Consider the following 21083-nt stretch of genomic DNA (forward strand, 5'->3'; position numbering starts at 1 on the left):
ACTGTCACCGCACTTCTGACGTCACTGGCAGCGGTGGCATCAATTGGGACTGCAGGGTGGGACCGTCTCTCCACCACAGCAAAACAAGGAGAACTTATTCAAATACACCAGTAACTCTTTACCAAATACATGTGCCACGCATGTGTGTTTTTATATGGTGATGTTCTGTTCTTGACTGTTGGAACACAACAGCCCTCGTGGTGGTGTTTTGCACTGTTGTTGCAGCTTTCAGATCATACAAGTGACTAAGAGGGGAAAAAAAAGCCCCAAAACAAGAAGCATCTGTATAATATTTTCTTTAATTGCATATTAATTACATTGTACACACTTCAACCAGAAGTACCTTTTGGAGGATACACTATTTTGGAAGTTCCCTTATTTTGTTGCTCTATACAAGCCAGGCAATAAGAACTGGGGCAGTATACAAAACACTGCTGGGCCTTCTCACAGCATTAGCTTGAAAGTAGGAGGAAGAGCTGAAAACACAGCTGAGAATTTACGGCCACAGGAACTCTTTGCAAAAGGTGGTGAAATACAAACCAGGTGCAAACTGTAGGAGTAGGGGGGCAGGAAACTGGGAGGAAGAGGACAAGCAATTTCCAGTTTGAAGCTGTAGTAGAAAAATCTAAAAAACTGTACACAAACTCCCCATGAGTACTGAGCATGTCGACTCATTACCAATGCTGTAGTTAAGCAATGTACTAAAAAAAATAACTTAAGAAATGCTATACAGTTGTACTTATAAATACTTTATCTTTAAAACTAGTTAAGTAGTGTAGGCTAAAAAAAAAAAAAAAAATGTTCACAGTTACTCTGAAGAGAGCTGTATATATATATATATATTGCACAGTAGAAAAGTTCATTCAGTATACCATGTGTAAACATTGATTTTTATCTTATCCTTTGGCAATTTCGGGACTTAGAAATATTTGCTGTGAGCAAAAGCACTTGGGTAACAAGGCACATCGGGAGCTTTTAAAGCTGCAAGATAAATCCTTCTGCCACTGACCAGTTATCACTCTCATTCCCTTTGAAAAACATGTACCTATTGATTCAGAACAACACATTTCAATAAGCATAACACAGAGGTCTGGTGATAAAAATATCCACTATTCTTGGCTGTTATTCTACAGTAACCGATTTGGCCAAATTCCTTGGGAAATCCACCTAGAACGAAAAGACAGGCTGTCAGTGTGTGACAGAACATAACTGGCATTCTGCATTCGATAGTTCATTTAGTGTGCTGTTCTGTTTGGTGTTTTTTGCTTTTTTAGAAAAGAATTCCTACTGAGTTCTGCTTTATTCTGGACACACTAATGCACACAAGAGACTACAGATCTGCAGATAACTCACTGCTGAATTCATCATTACCTGCAAGAACCTCCTAACAAATCTTAATATATTGTTTTGCACAGGATGCCTTTCCAACAGGGTCATCTTTACCAAACTGACACACCTAGACAGAGTCAACAAACTAAGCTGTACAAAGCAATAAACTCTTCTCTGTTGAAGTGCAATATCACTCTTCAATGCTTAGTTTTCTGACAAATTATTATCTGCATTCTTCACTAATCAAACTAAGCAAACAATCTTTACATTTTTTTAGAACCATCATCCATGCCAATTCAAGAAAAGGCTGAAGAATTGGCAGTGAAATGCCACCTCTACTACCACAGTAAGTACCAGTTGCAGCAACTATTACCATAGTTCTCTGTTAGAAATGCTATGTAACCTTGCCTCTTCCTTAACATTGGTAGGAGGAAGTGCAAAACTGCTCCAACTGGAATGCTATACATAGAAAGCACTTACATCATATCCTCTGAGAACAGCCAGGTGGAATGAAAGCAACTGGAGAGGAATAACACTCAAGATTCCTTGAAGGCAGTCAACTGTGTGAGGCAGCTCAATGGTTTTGTAGGCAAATTTTGAGCTTTCTGTGTCTTCCTTAGAACACAGGATGATTGGACGACCCTGAAAGTAAAGTTCTACAGTTAAGAGCTGCTTTGAAATATTAGTTCACAGCATATCTGTACTATGTTTGAAAAAATAACAAGGATAGCTAACCAAGAAAATGTTATTCCTGCACAATGGGTTCTGTCACTCACTGAAAACATTCAAGTCTCATGCAACAATCATTAGAGTTTTAACATTATTCTCTTTGATTCAAGATCAAGAAACATCTACATACAATCACTTACCATTACTGGTGTTAAACTGCAAGCTGCAATGAAGCTATAGCACCTTATTTATAACTTTTTAAGTAGAAAAAAAATACCCTCACCAAATCCTGCCTCTGAAATGTATTTGGCAACAATCCAGCGTGCACAATTTCTTTCCCTACAACACTGCATTACTTTACAGCTTACCTGTCGAGCTGTGACCTGTTGCAGAGCATTCTGGCACTTGGTGAAGCAAGGATCCTTCATTATGACCATGATAACAGGCATCTGTTTATCTATTAGGGCTAGCGGACCATGTTTAAGCTCACCAGCCAGGATACCTTCAGAGTGCATATAGGTGATTTCTTTTATTTTCTAACAAAACAAATGCAAATACCAGAAAGTTAGAAGTAAATTAGATTAGAAATAAAAGCTGCAAGAAGCAAAACATCCATCAATTAAATGCAATTGCTCTTTTCAAAAATCAGTTAATGGCTAGAACAGACATTCCCATACACTGGGATTTCCAGCAGGCTGCTGGTGGAAATGGAGCTTGCTCATGCACATGCATTTGCAGAGAATGAAATGGAGTGATCAACAGGAATTTTTAAGAGCTTAACATCTAGCACCACATTTCTAACTTCTATGAGAGATGGACATAGCTCCATTACATGAGGGTATCTGTAATTAATTTAGCAGTTCCCTGCATGAACATCTTGCCTGAACACCAGTATATTGAACAGTGTTTTATGAGGATATTTTCAAACAACCAGCATTTTAAGTGGTATTAAGTTGTAGGGTTTTTTTCATTTTCTTTTTTTAAATACACTCCTTAAGCGTATTTAAGAATGACACCAAATTCACCTTATGTGTGTGTTCAGTCCAACAGGATTAATCGTTCTAATTACACATGGCAGCAGTTTTATAGCAGCAGAATTAAACTGTAAATAGATATGAGAAAAAGTGCTGCAGAAACAAAAGCTCATTTCAAGTAGTATCCAATGACTTTGAGAGATTCCTACCAGAGCTCCTTCCAGACAAGTGGCATAATTATATCCACGACCCATAACCAGCAGTGACCTTTGTTTGTACAGCTCAAGAGCCAAGTCATGTATCTTCTCATCCAAGGACAAGACTTCTTTAATCATCTCTATTGGATCACATAAAAAGCACATATAAATTCTCCATCAACTGGAAAAAAAAATAGTATTTCCTAGCTTTTTGTAGTATGATTCTCTAATGATATTTTTGTAACAAATATGCTTAACATAATTCAGGTGTTAACTTCCTATATCTGCAACTTTGATAGAGCTTTAAACGTGCTTTGTCTGATCTTATGTACAGTAACAAATTTAAGATGACTATTAGTTTAAGCAGAGTCGATGTATCCCATCTGAAATACTAAAGGAAGTTCTGAACATCTGTTTTAAAGTCAGTTTGGATTAGTTTTGTTTCCCCTATACTGGTTTAAAGTGAAAGGCATTACAAATTTTAGATTATCTATAGGAGATCAAGGAATAATTCTCAAAGCTATCCTACTGTAATTCTAATCTTTCTGCCAAGTTTTCTGGAAGTATATTTGTAAAACTGGCAATTGGTGTAGTAGCCTATTTTTCGTATGTTATCTACCTTTCAGGGAGAAAGGAAAAGAGCAACTTAAATATTTTTCAAAGGTTTTTTACATTTCTGTATTATCCATTAAACAAAATCTCCTCAAACCCAAAATAAATATCAATATACCTGGCAATGATTTTAGTCCACTAATGATTTCCCTTCTCCTTTTCTGCAGAGAAATTCGGTCTTCAGACATCATGAGGCCAAACATTACAAGAGACACAAACTGGCTGGTATAAGCCTGCAGACAAAACAGAGCATTTAGCAGCCAAGCTTAAGTGAGTTACTATGATCTCAATCTGAAGTGCTATGATTAAAACTATAATTGGATTACACAGTGGTAAAGTGTAAAAATTGAACACCAAACAGCTCCTACCTTTGTGCTTGCCACACCTATCTCAGGTCCAGCATTGATATGTACACCACAGTCAGTCTCTCTGGATATTGAGCTTCCCACGGTGTTTGTGATGCCAACTGTTAGAGCACGGCGTTCTTTGCAATACCTCAAAGCCATAAGGGTATCTGCAGTTTCACCTGGAAAGCATTCACAACTTGATTTAAAGTTCACATAGGATAGCAACAACTCCTGAAAAATACTACGGAAGAAATTATTCTGTTATAATAATATACAGTTAATATACAGTTGTTCTGAACAACTGTATCCATGCCCAGAACAAACATTTCAGCACTCACCCTTTGTCTGTGTATTTGAATCAAGACCAAAATAAACTTTCATTCAAGACGAACACAGCCCAGCATCCTCCTTTGCAACGTTCAGAAAGCAAAGGAGGTTTTTTATTTCTCTTTAGTTTGCACTCAGTAAAACAAACAGCAGAAACAGCTCACCTGACTGACTTATAAAAAAGCAGACATCATCTCTGAACACAGGTGTGTTCCTGTCCAAGAAGTCACTAGCAAGTTCCACCATCACAGGTAATTCAGTTAATTCTTCCAGTACTTGTCGAGTCTGTAATGAAGCAACACACGATATCTGTTAATATCAACACCCATAAAGACCTGACATTGAAAGAGCGAGAAAGAATCTAAATTGATTCCTACTGCAAAAATAGACAGTTTGAGCTTACCAAGATGAAAAAAGTTACTTTTCTAGCATGGTAGGTAACAGCACCGGAGTTTTAATGAAGAACATGGCACAAAGGCAGATTAAACAAATGCTGCAATGCCGCAGTGAAAAGCAAAGTTTGTGGTACAGAAGGAAAAGCAGATGAAGATCTGTTCTATTAAAAGCCCAGCAACTAAGAGGTATAGGTGCAGTACAGCTAAGGTTGAACGTACAGCTACTGCAGCATGATAACTGGTCCCACAGCCAATAATGATCAGCCTTCGGCATCTTCTGATTTCTTTCAAATGGTCCTTCAGACCCCCCAGCAGGACTGCAATCAAACAAAAGAAAAAGCATATATCAACCGTGTATGGTATTTTCCAGCTAATAGGCTTAAAATCATGTGTGCTCAGTGCAGCTTGAATGCCTAGTCTGAGTTACCTGTGCTGTTCTCAAAATTCACCCTGCCTCTCATAGTATTGACAACTGATTCTGGTTGTTCAAAAATTTCCTTTTGCATGAATGCACTGAAGTTACCTGTTAAGAAAAACATTACAAGGTCATGCTTATATATACAGATATGGCTTGTTATTTGGAGATTGTTACAGTTACAAAGAGAATTTTCATTTACATGTTTCAACTCACCCTTCATGATTTGCTGCAATTCCATCTGCAAGGTCTGGATGACCCGGGAAGGATCGTCACTAGCTGAACGCTCCAGACGGTGAATCGAAAGCTTCCCATCAGTTACTGCTGCAATGTCATCATCTTCTAAGAAAATCACTCTGTTGGTGTGCTCAATGATAGCACTACAGAGAAAAACAAAAGCAAGACAAACCCGACATTTCAGTAAGAGGTGGCAGCAGCACTCCTCAAAGCAATTAAATATGCTATATTGCTTGTCTAGCCCATTTCTATCTTCCTTTTGGGCCTAACTACAAATAGATCCGTCTCGAAGGAAATGGCTCCATCTGCTGCTCCTCCTGAACTCTCACAGAAAACTGGAGCAGGAAGGTCCAGCACAGCAACTCACTTCAGCAAATTTGTGCCAATGTGATTTTGTCTCTTGTCATCTTGGATAGATCTCCAAGGTCAGGATCTTGCTTCTGAGACAAGTGCATACCCAGTACCTAGGTTCCTCTTTAGTTTGGAACTTCACCACTCTTTTCTCCTCTGATATCCCAGATAGCTGGATTAAAATGCCAAAACTCACACCCAGTTAGAGTCTGCCCAAAGAATTGCCTGATAGTGGCAACTTGTACTCACCTTCCTGCACTGGATGCATTTTACATAGAAGGCAAGGAGGTAAGTAATTTGCAGACACTGCACCAGTAAACAGTTCAAATACTGTTGTCAAGCCTCTACATTACTCAAATGTCTTATCTCATGGGCTTAATGAAGTAACTCTGATAAACAGCTATCCTAACAGAACAGAGCTGTGCAGCAACAAAACAGCGTAAGATTTCCAGAATCATCTCACTTCTAAACAAAAGCAGTTCTTACCTTGCATCTGAAGCAAAGAAAAATTCTACTGCTTTATCCCCAACAGCATGAAGGCAGGTAGAGCTGTCCAGTCTTTTCATTCGTGAATTGCACATGTTCTTCATATTCTCAATGTTGCCTGTTGAAGAAATGAGGCACTTAAAATGCAAAACCAGACCTGTTCAAGTTGGAGATTACAGGCTATTCAGGTTAAAGTTATCATAGTTGCACATTATGCAAATACTTTTCAGGGGAAGGGAGCAGTGTAAAAATAGAACACTTTCAGATAAGAAGATATTTGGAGGATCAGCTGGCAATTTTATAGTACAAAGACTAATTAACCTTGTTTCCAATAAAACAAATTAACTACAACTTTTGGCTCTTAAAAACAACATAATTAGATTTATCAACTTACATGTTCCATATAAAACAGGAATCTGTTCAGTGGAAAGCTTGTACTTGCTTCTAACTCCAATGAGCAAAGGACTCCCTCTTCTACAAAGGGAAAACAGCCAAGTTTATATAAAGAAAGCTGCATGCAGAGAAGTTAAAGGACAACAGTGAAGATGAAAGACAATATCCGATTTAACCTAAATAGGAAGATCCTCCTCAACTCTGATCCTAATACTGTTATATGACAGAAACTGCATAAACTTGGCTTATTTAAGACTCTCCAAAGTTTATTATATGACTAAGTGCCATATGCTTTGGTGATTCCTTCCCAGTGATCTACACCCAGGTAGAGGGAGATGTACATGAAGGCACCAGTTTGAGTCCCATTTTTAAATAAAGCTCACTTTGCCTCCAAACCTAACTAGCAAATAGTTCTTTGCTATTAACATACTATTCCACCCTTAAGCATTTTATACTGTCAATCTCTAAAACTGTAGGATATTAAGATAATTTTTGAATTATATAGGTCACGTGCCGTATTAAAGAGCTTACTTTAAAAATCTCACAGGAATAAAAAAGTAATTCATTTTCTCAACACCTCAGATCACAAGTTTAGCTCCTGTTAATCCCCTCACTCCTGAAAACCCAAAGTCAAACTTGATATAGAATAGTTCAGAAGATGTTTTTCAGTTTGAATGATGACACAGCTGGCTTTTTCATGACCTTAATATAGCCCCTTTTTAGACCACAGAAGCAATGGGCTTTTTAGTTGTATTACAAAACAGTCTTTATATCCAAAATAAATTGTAATTAAATAAATAAATTTGTACCTTACCCCTCCCCTTTTTAAATGAAGCAGAAATATCAGCACAGTCTTAATGTTCTTAACCTAAAATGGCATGAACTACACATAAAACGGGCTTTTACTAACCTGGTAGCAACAGCTTCACCTGGGTAATGGATGCTCTTGAAAACCAGTGCAAAAGCACCTTCCTGAAAACCATGGAGACAGGAAAGGAAGAAAAAAAATCCTGAACGACTTATCTCAATTAGTTGTGCCTCATATAACTGGGGCCCCTCTTCCTGAGGAGGGCCCAAAGGAAAGCTCTTACTACTATCAGGAATCTCTTTCCGAAGGGCAGACTGCACCTTTAAAAGGAATTGGTCACAAAGCAGAGCAAGCTAACACACAGGGTGCAGCAGTTGAAAGATCAGGAAGGAAGCACTTAGGCAAGATAATTTGCCTCCTTTTATAAATAAAAACAAAACCTTCCACTGCAAGGATGAAGAAAATTTCAAGAGAGTTACTGATAATTAACATAAAAGTTCAGTTACAAGTTTAGTTTTAGTAAGAATATGCACACACAGGTTTGTCTGTCATGCATTTCAAACTAAAAATTCTGCAGTCACTACTTCTAGTTTAAGCAGCAAAATCTCATTAACTCATTTACCAAAACAAACAAACCAACCAACCACCAGATCCCCGCACCCACAACAAAAACAGGAATGCACAATCAACAGCTCCACAGTATTAATGCAGCTTGCAAAATTGAGAAGTGTTCTAAAGGGAAGAGCAAAAGCTCTCCCACCCAGCAAAGAGATGTAATGCTCCCTTCTCTTACAATGCTCTGGTCTGAGACTACTCTGCGCTTGTTCTCGCACACAGATGAATTTAGCCTTCCTCTCAACTAGGTTACTGCACCACTATTCCCTTCCGACCCATGCAGACCTTTGCTTCATGTGTATTCCAGCCCTGCTCCAAGGAGAACACTACTACAGAGCTGCTTTAGAGAGGAAGAAGAGGTCATAAAGAGTGTAAGAAACTGCAGGAAGGGGAGAGAAACCATGTGCTTGGAGACTGGGCAGGAAACAAAGCAAGCTTTCTCCAAGTTTGCAGTGCATCTATCAAAGATCTTAAGCATTCACAGTGAAGTAACAGTAGATTACTACTTCACAGTTTGGGAACCAGCTAAGCCATGAATCATTACAGCTTGTTAGATCTATTTCCAAACTTAGGAGCCAAGGCATCTTATCAGACAAACTTGAATCACTGCAGTGTTTTAAGTTTTAAAAGATCAGAATAGCCTAAGAATGCGTGCTGTCCTTTGTGAGAGATACCAAGGCTCAGAGGCTCCATCAGTTATTTCTAACTTAGTTCTTCACTCAGAAACTGTGATAACCTCTTTCTTAAATTAAAAAAAAAAAAAAAGCTAAAACTTTTTATAACTAAAAAGTTAAAACAAACCCAAAGAACAGCAACAATAAAAAACCCCAAAGCCACCCACCACCTTCTAATGCAATTTAAAATTTAGCACTGAAAAGCCTTTGAAGTTCCCAAATTTTTAATCTGATTTCTTGGTCTGTTAAGCATTCTCCAGAGGCCAAAAAGCATTTTTTTTTAGAATCTTCTAAGGAATCCTGCAGAGGATCCTGAGGCATAAATACAGAATCCTAAGGAACATCATAAATAGCTTACACTTGTTAAAGGGAAAAGAAATTGAACCTCCCACTTACCAACTGTTGAATAACTCTTTCTACCAAGGCTGAAAAACTGGTGTCTTCACTCTCTCTGTTGTCATACATATATTTGATCAGTTTAGGGATCGTTTCTGTATCTGTTTCAGACTCAAATTCATAGCCTTTGCTTTCCTGAAACATCATACAGGAAAGTAAGAAGTTTACATCCTCAGGCAACAAACACTTCATCTGTCTCCCACCAGATACTGCACAGTAAAACAGACTGCTCAAAGCACTGCATTGGACTGGTTCATGCATAAACATGCATACATACACACACACACACACCACTACAAAGCATAAAGACCCATCTTGTCACAGCTTACTCTCCGAGAAACACTGCAGTAAGACTTGCTTATCATCTGTTAAGCAACGAGACAGGAGGGAGCCCACTCCTCACATGCCTTCCATCAATTTGAACACTATGCTACTCTGTAGGTAATTACTTTGCATGAAGTTACAAGAATATACTGCAGCTCACGAGCTCCTGAATACCTTTCTTAGACTCCCTCACACTACTATTTTATAGCTGACATCAAGAACATTGAATTAAAATTCTAACAGTCATGAAAGACCAAACAGCAGATGGTGGGGCATTTACTTTCAGTTTTAGAATCAACAAGCCACAGGCTTACCAAAAATTTTCTCAGGTCTTTGTAATTTGTGATGATTCCATTATGGATAACAACAAATTCTAAAAGAAAGAAAAATAAATTATTAAATACACATGGAAAACTAAGACATTTAACCCAGAATACATGACAAGAGAAAGAAGTGCACTAGAAACTACCTGCTATCATTTTCAGACCTGCAGTTTACTATAACATGCAGAGCAGCAAGCTGAAGCTTGGGAATTTTGAAGGCATACAAATGTTGTTCCAAACTATATACCCAAGAGAATAGCAGCAAGACATGCCTTACAGCAATCTTTTTCCAGCCATGACAATACTGATGCACTTAGCTTTTTAGATTCTTATAGAATGTTTTCCTTTGACTAACTTGCATGAGTTTTCAGAGAACAGACCTCTTCAGCTTCTCACAGTGCTACTTTAGCCTCAAAAGAGCCTATGTGATTGCATAAGTGTTTAACCTAAGTAGAACAGCAAAAACTTAGCCCTATGTCATATAAGACGCAGACAGCCTCTTTTCTCACTTGCTTTAGTGTATTTGTACTATGTGGATACCAGGACTTCAAATTCTTACAGTTCTGAAGTGCTGCAGATACATACCGTTCCCTTTATCTGATCTCTGAGGGTGGCTGTTTATTGCACTTGGTACTCCATGGGTCGCCCAGCGAGTATGAGCAATTCCAAAATGCGTTTCAAAATCTGCTTTGGAATCCAAGTCATCTTGTTCTACAGACAAGAAATTCATCTTATTCAGTATTTAAAGTTGAGTTTGTCTTTCACTCACACAAAGTTAGTAAATAAAATTCTAAGAGAATTCTTACAGCAAAAATCTAGAAGTTATCTTCTGGCTTCCTTTTAAACCATTTGCTTACTTGACATTACACTTCAGATAGTTCAAGCGGCTGATTAAAACTTTGTTTGGCAAGACTGAAGCATTCTCAGCCAATACTAACAGCTAGGCCAACAGAACACATTACTACAAATAATAGCATCAACTTACTAAAACACAACTTTACAGACGGAAGCACAGCATAAAGCAGATTGTGATGGCAGCCAGCTGCTTAAACGCTCATAAATTCTGTCAGAGTCCACGTTCCGACATCTCAGCTACCAGGCACAGAAATCACCAAAATAAAGCACCAAGGGAGCCCAAGTACTGAACAAAGAGGCAACTAAATGAGAGGGGAAGTAGACTGATAATTTCACAGCATGGTATCCAGAGGTCAGATTGCTTTTCAAGTGCAGACTCTTTAACCACCATTAGATTACATAATGCAGTTATTTCTGCCACAAAATCATGACAGTAAATTTCACGGTCCAACTTCCTGCTGAGATGCAGATATTACCTGGCCAAAGTAAAGGGGTATTTTTAAAGGCACCTACTGTACAACTCTTCTTCCAGGGCCTTTACTTTTCCTCTTTTCTTGACCAGTTTGATGAACCTTTCTTTATCTTCATTATTATTTCCATCAATTGCCACTCCTGTAATACAGCACACAGACACATATTGAAAGTATGAAATACACTGGCTGAGAAAATACAATCGAGCACATGCAGATCCAATGGTTATTTCAAAACCATCCTTCCAAGAGATATCTGTCACTGCACCTGTGTATTTTCCAATCAAACTATCTGATTTCAAATCACTTAAAAATCAAGCCAGCTTGACATCTAACCACTGCACAGACGAAAAAAGTACAGGGTCATCTCAAATTTTACTTGAGGATACACTGATATATTTCGCCTGGTAAAATTAGGGGACTCAAATTAAAAGCTCAAGCTTCCTCATCTTTTCACAAGGATTTACATGTACCAAAAACAATGAGGCACAAACTAAATGACCCACAAGTCTTCTTCCTCACACCTTATTTACTTTGCTTAGGTGTACCAAACTTCAACCACCATCTGATTCCAGAGTTGAACACCCAACTGGAAGTTCTGAGTCAAGCTGAAAGAAACAGCTCCAAGAATTGAGACAAATATGCTGATCTTTCAATCTGAAAGATATCAGTGAAAAATCTGATGGTGCTGAAAGCACCCAAGAAGTCACACAGGTAACATACGTAGCTACTGGTTGCTAAAAGTAACGCGTTGAGTTAGTTTAGATACCTGCAGAGTCATATCCCCTGTATTCTAGTCTCTGTAATCCTTTTATCAGGGTTTCAAAAATTTCCTTCCGAGTCCTGGGTACTCTGTAGTTCAGATAAGCAAAAATTCCTGTTTAAAGAGAAAAGTAAAGAAGGATTAAGAAAAGCAAAATTTATTTTTTTTTTTTTTTTTTTTTTTTACTCATTATACCTTCAAACCCAGCTTAAAACTCTTTATTAGCATTACAGAGAGGCACTAGGAGGATACCACCTCTCATTTACTACAATTCTTGCTAATGGGTTTTTAAATTGAAAGAGCTCAAACACAATAAATGAATCAGGAGTATCACAGCGATCACAAACACAAGCTTTCCTGGCTGACTTACTCTTCCCATAATACCCACCAGGAGTTAAACAGTTGAGAGAGCTTCAAAAAAAAAAAATAAAATAAAATAAATCCTACTTTTCATGGAAACCACAGCTGAAAATGGGAACATTGTGATCTATTTTATATCCAAATCTAAAACTAGACACTCAAAGAAGGAACATATTCAGCAGTCCTAACACAAGGCGATTTTTGTAATCAAAGTCACAGCCCTAAATACCCATGGGTAGGTACTAGGCACAACACTATTTTTGAAAGGCTCCAGCTTAATCTAGTATACAACAGCCACTTCAGCAGGAAGGGAATAGAGAGGCCAACATAAAGAAAGGGCAGAAGTCAAAAGGATAAGACAACAAAGGAAAGAAACAGAAGATGCAGAACAGGCTCACCCACAAACCAAGCACTCACCCCTGGCGCTGCCTCACACAAAGCTGCCTACCAAACCCTGCACAGACATCAGATCCCTTCGCCTGCCCCAAGTCACTCAGGTCAGCTCCTACAGAGGCAGCACAGGAAAGGCACACACCCCCTTGATGCCTACTTGGCAAACAGAAGGAGCCTGAAAGAGCCTGCATGTCTGACCTCTCTTCTCTTCAATAGGCCACTCATCAAACTCATCAACCAAAATGCAGCTTTTTTAGGTTTTGGGTTTTTCCACACCCACCCCCCCCCTCCCCACACACACGACTCTTAAACTGAGTTTCTTGGGGTGACATCATATCTTTAGGAAAGGTTTAACAAAAAAAAGCATCACCTGCAAAGGAAAGGAAAAACAAAAGGAAACAACCATTTATTACTTATTTTATTTGCCTACTGCCTTCCTTGGGATTTGTGTAACTATAAGAGTAAACTATGCCTGATATTAACCCTTGTAAATCTGCACCCCAGTACAACAGAGAAGTCTAATCTCACTGTTTCAATAGTTTCTCCAAGCAGCAAGTCAGGACTGGAAGCTAAGCTCACAAAAGCCAGACTTGAAGAGCTCAACAGATAAGCAGTTAAGAGACAAGCAAGTGTTTTCAATAGAAAAAGCCTTTGTTTGAAATTCAACACCCTCTCCCCCTTCAATTACACCTTTTGAACTGTAAAGAGTTGTAGGAAGAAACAGTTACAATGATGCTTCTGTATACATATTGTTGGGAATTCGGGACTCCTTGGTCTGAAGCCACGAATGCTGCTGCTCTGACAGTGAGACCAAGGGACTGTTACATTGACATCTGCATTTATCTTGGAAGGCTTATAGGCTGGAATGCAGATTTCTGCTTAAGAAGTGAGATTTATGAGGATCTTCACCTAATTGTTTCTAGAAGCCCTACATTAATGGAGATACAGAAGCAATGGATACATTTAAAGAGGTATTTGGGAATTTGAACAGCAAAACACTGTTCTTCATGGATGCTTTGAAAAACTGTTCCTCCAGTTACATAAAGCCACCTTAGACTGAGAGCTTGTTGATCATTTTTCCAGACAGACATTTACCGTTCTCCGGCAGTAACCACGAACCTCAAGAGCAGCATACAAATTTCTCAACATCATTCCAAAACATTGCTACACACCTCGTTTCAGACTCAGCTCTACTTTCTAGGCCAGATTTCACAATGTATTTAAGATGCAACAGGCTTGTGTGTTCCATGTGGCATCTCGGACGACGCAGAGCTCCAGGAAAAACCTTCCTTTGGGACCGTCCTCACAATGCTGCCAGTGTGCTGCGATTGTTAAAGGGATCCTTGTTTGCAGGGAGCCGGGGCTGTGCTCACACACGTGAACCAGGGGAGGCTCAGAAGTCACTGGAGCCGTTACAATGAAAGCAATAGTGCAGCCTGACTTCTTAAGAAGTACACTAAGACTCTTCAACTTAAAGGAAATCTATCTTGCTCTCAGCACTGTTTCCCTGCTACTCCTCTGCTTCACAATATACCCACTCGCATATTTTCTTCGCTAATCGGTCACCATTTTGACTAGATTTAAAGTGCATTGCTCAACATGCAGAGAAGCAACATTTGATAAAGAGCTCTTATAGCTGAATTCCTTTTGGAAGCAAATCAGTGTGACTGAACCCTTGATGAATCATAAAGAGAGGTCTGTGATGCTAGAAGTCCCTTTGTAACAGCCTCCCCAAGCTGTTAGAGGTTATTTCCAGAGCTTGCTTCTCCCCAATAAAGACCCAAGTGTTCTCAAAGTTAATGCAATACTGATGCGATACGTATCAAGTGCTGGCACAGCATAAGGAACGTAATACTTCCCTAAGTGATACAAACAAACACATAATCCAATGAAATGACTTCAGGGCCATTTCACCAGGGCATTGCTCTCTTGACCTCAATGCTAAGTCTAGTTTACAACTTTCCACTATTACCTAGTTTGCATAAAAACACAAACGATGTCAACTGTAACACAGCCTACCTTCAGAATCAGCACCCAAAACAGAGGGTTGTTACAGATACAGAAAGCAAGGATGTCCCTCTGCATGCACACCACGACTTCAAACTTTGCCCTTTTGGGATTGCAAGCTGAGCATCAAGAAGAGGGGAGGAAAAAATATTCACTGAGTATTTTTTGTGGGAAAATTCCACAAGAAGCCTTGCAATTGCAAGATTTCACCAAAATCAAGAAGGGGGCAGCCTGTACTTGAAGTTTGAGAGAAAATAATAATTTTTTTTTTTTTTTTTTTTTTTTTTTTAATAAATGGGTGCCTTTAATGAGGTAAGCACATTGCTGACACCAGAAACTTAGCTGTGAAGCAGTCCCAGACAGAACCTCCTATCCTGATGAAATGGTTTTTTTAAAATAGGTAATAAGTTTTAAGATTTTTTTTTTTTTTTTTTTTTTTTTTAAATCTGCTACCCTGTCTTTAGATACATGAGCATGGTAAATCTCAACTTCATTTCCTGAAAAGCATGTAAATATCAGTACATAAGGACCTATGCATTTTCAAAACCCTGAACGCTGGCATCAAACCTTCATGCGTAAGTTCCTAGAGCAAGAGGAAACATAACAGGACATATTTCTATCCCTAAACCTAAAAAACTCCTGCAGCTCCTACATCAGGGCAGGGGCAGCTGCAGCTAAATGATCTTTAGATCAATCCCTTCCAAGTTAAACTATTTTTCGTGATTCTGTATAGTCAGCATAGTAAGGAGATACAGCACAGCTTTTGGGTTAACAACCACCACATTAAATGGGCCAAGATTTATGTTCGGGGAACAGACCAGTGATTCCGCAGGACTTTTTACTCTCACCTATTTTGCAATATTTGCCTATTTCGCTACTGCTGAAGGTGGCGGACCTCCAAACACTGATGGAACAAACTAACGTTGTGGCCTCACTGCCTTTGCGAATTACTGCTTTGTGCCATTCCGCACTGAGTCAGTCTCTCCACCCCAAGCTCACTGATCTACCAAACTCATTGAGCAGCGTTAACACCCTCATTTCCCAACCACAAGTCTCTGACACCATCACGGTGCTCCTCACTTGCAGCCCATACCTTTGGTGTGCGCTGAGCCAATCTCTCACCTGATGCTTCAGGGACAGTCAGTGATTCACGTAGGTGCCAGGTAGCACCTCCTGCTCCCATACAAGCGAAAGGCTCTGAGGCCACTCGCTTTTTGAGGTTATAAAGAGAACGCGGAGGTAGGGAAAAGCTGTCTAGCTCCGAAAGCACGCTTCTGGGGAGAAAAACAGCTTTTTGTCAGCCTGCATCTCACAAAGAAGGTTTTGTCTGTGACTGCTAAAAATGAAAAAGATTTTTCTCCTTTCAACGAAAAACTTCCCTCTGAGGCTCAAGGGAAGTCTTAGGGAAGGGACAGGTGAAGTTCTGCTCCCATTTCCCTCACAAGCGGAATAATTGCATTAGCGGTCTTCGTGCCTTTTTAATCTCGCCCACAGTACACCTTAAGCAAGCCTATACCGGATGCAGATGCTATCTTCGCCGTCTTCACGAGATAAGGAAGGTGGATAAACTCTGAGCAGCTAAGAACGGCGCTCCATACCGCCTTTGTTCGCAAACCACAGCCTCTCCGCGGGACTCCGCGCACAGCCTCAGCCCGGCGGGCAGCAGCGCTCAGCGCGGCGTCACAGCCCAGAGCCGCGGGTCCCCGCAGCCGCTCGCCCCTCTCCCCATGCCCACAAAATGGACTCCCCTCACAGGGTCTCTCGCCCCGCACCGTCCCGCGGGTGCGCACGGAACAAAGCAACTCTCGTCCGGCTCCCTTCGCGGAACCACCGGAGAGAACGCGGGTCTCCGCGCTGGCGCTGCCCGCGGCGCCGTCTCTCTCCCCCTCACTCACCGCACATGGCGAACCTTTCTCGCTGACAGGAAGCGCGGCTCCCACCCGACGGCCCGGCTGAGGGCTTGCCGCCTTCTCGGCAGCCTCTTATAATGCGGCCACGCTGCCTCCGCGCTCATTGGCCGGGCCCGGGCCCCGATCCGGGTGCACGGCGGGGGCAGAGCTCTGGCGGAGGCGGAGGGCCGCGCCGGTTCGCGCCCAGACCCCGCCCGGCTCCCCCTGCCCAGGGCGCCGCGTCTCGCCCGGCCCGGCTCAGCGTGGCGCAGAGGGGGAGCAGCGGAGCCCCGCGGTGCCGCTGGGCGGCCTTCCTGTCAGCGCGGTGCCTGCGGGCTGGGCAGCCCCCCGCCCGGCTGGCCAGGGGAAGCTGTCCGCGCTCTGCCCGCTCGCAAGCACTTAAAAGCACTCCGCAGTCGCTTCATCACCGCCACAAGGGCCAAAGGTGTCGGCCATCGGCCTCTGCCTGCGGCCGAGGATTCCCAGCAGCAGCTGCCTGAGCTCCCAGCTGGGTTGCATGGTCCTTCTGCCATTGCTCCCTTTGTGAGAAAAGCACCGCGGAGCCTCGCAGTGCTTCAGTCCTGTGCTGTGCGCTCCTTTGGGCTGGACGCAGGGCATGAAGATGCCCAGCCATGCAGATGCGACCTGCACAGCTTTGCCTTTTCTGACCAAATCTGTGGCGTTTTATCTCAGGAAGCCTCTTCTGAGCAAAGGAACAGCTGAGCATGAGGGCCTTGCAGCGTGCTGCTGGCAAATGTAGCTCAAGCGGCTGTTTGAACACATGTGATTCAAGCACACTGTATTTAAACTCAAAAGCAAGGGCTTAGTTTATGTAACATCTCTTCTTGTAGAAAATCCTTAACATAGGCGAGTGACTGTGCCAAACTTTGTCACTTTTGCTGTTGATGGTAAGGTTGAAAGAAGAATAAAGATCAGAACATCAGCACTTCAACTCACTAAAAGCCATGGTTCTTCCTTAACACAGAACAGGAGTTTCTAGAGGAAGTTACACTTCAATTCCAAGACAAGATTTAAAATATCTTGAAGTCATAAAATGAAAGAACAGTATCCTATCAGAAATTGTGCTTTAAACTAGCTCCTGAGAAGGAACACATCTACGAGTACTTTTACTGCCTGTGCAGTACAGCTGCACACGCCATCCTTGACACCAACCCCTTGTGTTTTCTTCCTTCCACACCTCAGAATGGGGCCAACCAGACCCTAATTTGCCATCACTGCAGCCCCTGCTGTGCCATCAGATGGGTTGTTTTGACACCATTCCAGTTTGTCTTGTTTTCAGATCACCTTGCTCCTCCCCTCTGAAGCAATCTCTGGTCTTGTGTTTCCCCAGGCCTAGCCCAGATGGAAGGGGAAGTTACTCATCTCAGCCATGTGTAGTAAAGGACATTATTATTTACATGAAACAATATAATAGGTCTTTTTTACTCTCTGTACAACATGGGTTTTAGTAACTTGTTAGCTCTTGATGGTGTTTTATTTTTACACAATCATACCAAACTCATGATCTTTTCTAAGAAAACCAGCACAGGGCTAAGAAATATACACAAATACAGATGTACAATAGCTCAAAGTTTCACCACTTTCAGCTGTTCTCCCTCCCAGTACTCAAGGTTACCTCCTTCACAGAGAGCCCATCTGCTCCTCAGCCTCCAGTGTATTACTACAAACTGCCATTGATCTCAATTTGTTGCTGTTCACGGGTTGGTGTGTCAGCACCTGGGAAGACTCAGACCTCACTGCTGCTGGTTCTGGGGTGGTAGCTAACACGTGGCACAGGCAGTGGGAAAGCAGCACTGTGGGATTTTTTTTTCCAGACATCACTGCAGCACTAATTAGCAAAGATCACAAATCAGAACCCAAAGTTTCACTCATGCAAGCAATTTCATCTTCCCATGTGATATTCCCGTGGAGAATGCTAAACAAAAAAGACTCAGCTGAAAGTCTGAGTTGCACTGATTAGTGGTTAATGTGCCGCTTTGACTACTTAACCAGTCAACACTTCCCAGGCTTATCTGTCTAATGCCATTTGGCTTTTCCAAGATTTTTTGGAAGTGTATTAAAGAATACACATACTGTATTTTGGTGGGCCTGTGGCTTGAAGGAACACATTTTGCAGCACTCAAACAAGATTATCAAAATGATCCCATCTCTCATTAAAACCTGTTTAAGTCTACAAGTCAAAACACGTGAAAGTATCCTCAACCATAAACAACATGAACAGGATATCTCCATTCTGCTGTACCCTGGTGAAGTGCTCTTCTCAGGAGACTGCTTAGAAAATTAGTACTTTTTACAGTCTATAATTCAAAAGTTGTCATTTTTATGCTCTAAGAGGCAGGCAGCTGAGAAGCAAGTAAGGTCAAGTGATGCAATTTCACATGAAAGTCTGAATGCAAATATGAAGCGACGCTCTAAAGATCAGAAATTTTTACCCAGCTGCTACTTTCTTTTTTCTGTCTTTGCACAAGTGAGTAAAAATAAAAGAAGGAAATAATAGGGTACAGCAAGGAGAATATTATGTCCCTGCTTTAGAATCAAGTAACAAGGGAGCTGCCTGGGGCACAGTTAGGCAAAACTGAGGAGCAATGAAAATCATTCAGCACATGGTTGAAAAGAAGGATTTCTGCTTACGTTCTTTTGTGAGCCTAGTGCTGGTACTAGTTCTTACAGTGCTCATTATCTGCCTAGAAAAGCTTTCAGCAGCAGTTCAAGGACAAACATTTCAAACTGCATTTGCATAACCAAGAGATTCAGATACACATCCATGCAGCTTGTTCTTTTCTGCACTAGATACCAAAAGACTGAGCTTCCTACTGAGGAGTTTCAGTAAATACAGTTACCCCAGAGAGTAAAATGACCAAGACATTGTCACTAGTACACAGTAACAGATGAAGTAATGATGAATGTGAACTGCAGTATAGAAGAAGTGTGATAAACATCAGGAAAAAATGAGGAGGAGCAGATAGGCAGTAGACCAGACTGCTTTATGGCCCTTTCACTGGTGACAGCGCTCAGCTTGAGCGCTGTCCTATGAGGCAGCACGAGCAAGTGGATCTGGGTGTGATGCTGAAGGTGATGGGTGAGCAAATGGAAGTTCTTTCCGGTTTTATAACCCAGCTCTGACGTTTAGAAACTCCTTGTTCACCACCTTTTTTAGACTACTGAATGAATGGTGCCTGCAGATTCTGAGAACTAATAACCCGCAGCTAGACTCATACTGAAATAAACAGCAGCAGTTCTTGTGTTAATAATGATAACTCACCGAAAAAATAAATTGGAGAAAAGGAATAATAATGAGAATTACTTCAAAATGTAAAAATTGAGACCAAAAGCTGCCTTTGTATGTTGCACGTCACCACCACCTTCCTCAGATAGACTCCTGTACCTTCTGCAATCCTTAATATACTCTGCAATCTTCATATACTCCCAAGAAAAATATTTGCAGTGTTAAGAAAAGCTGAGCACTGTCATTGCCATCATTTCAGTTTTAATAACATAGGATGGAGTTGCTTCCTACCAAGATCTTCAGGAATATTTGGGCTACCAGCTTGAACTGATTTTTCCTATCATTTCTTCTTAATCTGGTAGCAGAGTGACTGCTGTCGACCCACAGTCATTCCTTTTAAATTGACTGAGGTTCACAAATAGAGAAAAAAGTATAAACGTAAGGGGCTGACCTTGCTGGTGCTTGAAGAAGGCTGAGTGGTGCATGGCATAGTGCCTGGACAGGACGCAGCCAGGGGTCCTGTGCATCCAGCCCAGTTCCACAGCCAGTCCTGAAGATGATCAGCAAGGCACTTTGAAGTGAAAGCAACACCTTTCTTCTGCTGAGAAGTTGAAAGGAGAGGAAAGGATGTTTGTTGCACTGATGGTTCTCTCAGTGGAGGTGTCAATGAGCAATTCATGTAGGACTTGTCTAGGAAAAGGAAGTCGAAGTCTGTTTCTTCAGTTTAAGAGTATGCGATGGTGATTAACGGCTTTCAAGCTGTTGGAGAACGAGTCCAACAGCTGGGTTGAAAGCACTGGAAATTCACGTTAGGAGGAGTTACACACACGTGAATCAACATCATACCTATGATAGAGAATTAAGCATTCAGGATTTAATTCAGCGACAGCCTTTCAGCAGAAATACCATGATGATATACTATGTATGTGACATAAAGCCAAACTGGCTAATTAGCTAGATTCGCAATACTTGAAAAACACAAAGGTGCATTTAATAATCACCCATTTAAAGCACTGGGTTTTAAACGGCATTAATGAGTTTCCTGAGTTTATGTAAATTCCTCATAGCAGGAGCTGCAAAGAATTTAATTGGAGATGGCAGGGAGAAGAAGCAGTGCTTAGAAGCATTCTGTAGCTTTTTCAAGAAAGCTTGCTTTTGGTGCAGGATTAGTTTTCTCAACATGGTGTGTGGTCCTTAGGTAGAGTGAGAAATGCTGACAGAGGGACG

The 21083-nt window shown here is 41.0% G+C and overlaps 1 protein-coding gene across 1 annotated transcript; it reads right to left on the minus strand.

Annotated features, from left to right (window-relative positions):
• Positions 1-280: 280 nt before the first annotated feature.
• Positions 281-16714, minus strand: GFPT2 (glutamine-fructose-6-phosphate transaminase 2). The gene is made up of 19 exons (XM_042881751.1): positions 16616-16714; positions 11967-12074; positions 11241-11339; positions 10458-10583; positions 9864-9922; positions 9226-9360; positions 7643-7704; positions 6734-6813; positions 6340-6457; positions 5482-5645; positions 5278-5373; positions 5070-5167; positions 4620-4740; positions 4150-4307; positions 3900-4014; positions 3182-3309; positions 2367-2534; positions 1810-1971; positions 281-1167 (listed from the first exon to the last, which is right to left on the minus strand). The coding sequence occupies exons 1-19, from the start codon at positions 16620-16622 to the stop codon at positions 1123-1125; spliced, it is 2049 nt and encodes a 682-aa protein (XP_042737685.1). The 5' UTR covers positions 16623-16714; the 3' UTR covers positions 281-1122.
• Positions 16715-21083: the final 4369 nt, after the last annotated feature.

The sequence above is a fragment of the Lagopus leucura genome, unplaced genomic scaffold (genome assembly GCF_019238085.1).
Source record: "Lagopus leucura isolate 7727_CA_CO unplaced genomic scaffold, USGS_WTPT01 Super-Scaffold_100030, whole genome shotgun sequence".
Lineage (NCBI taxonomy): Eukaryota > Metazoa > Chordata > Aves > Galliformes > Phasianidae > Lagopus > Lagopus leucura.

Bases quoted from the DNA above. Each gene is read 5' to 3' on its own strand.
- GFPT2 (XM_042881751.1), bottom strand. The intron at 9,361-9,863 runs GTAAGCCTGTGG...ATGATGTTTCAG, and splicing joins AAGACCTGAGAAAATTTTTG to GAAAGCAAAGGCTATGAATT. The intron at 1,972-2,366 runs GTAAGCTGTAAA...CTTTACTTTCAG, and splicing joins AACAGGTCACAGCTCGACAG to GGTCGTCCAATCATCCTGTG.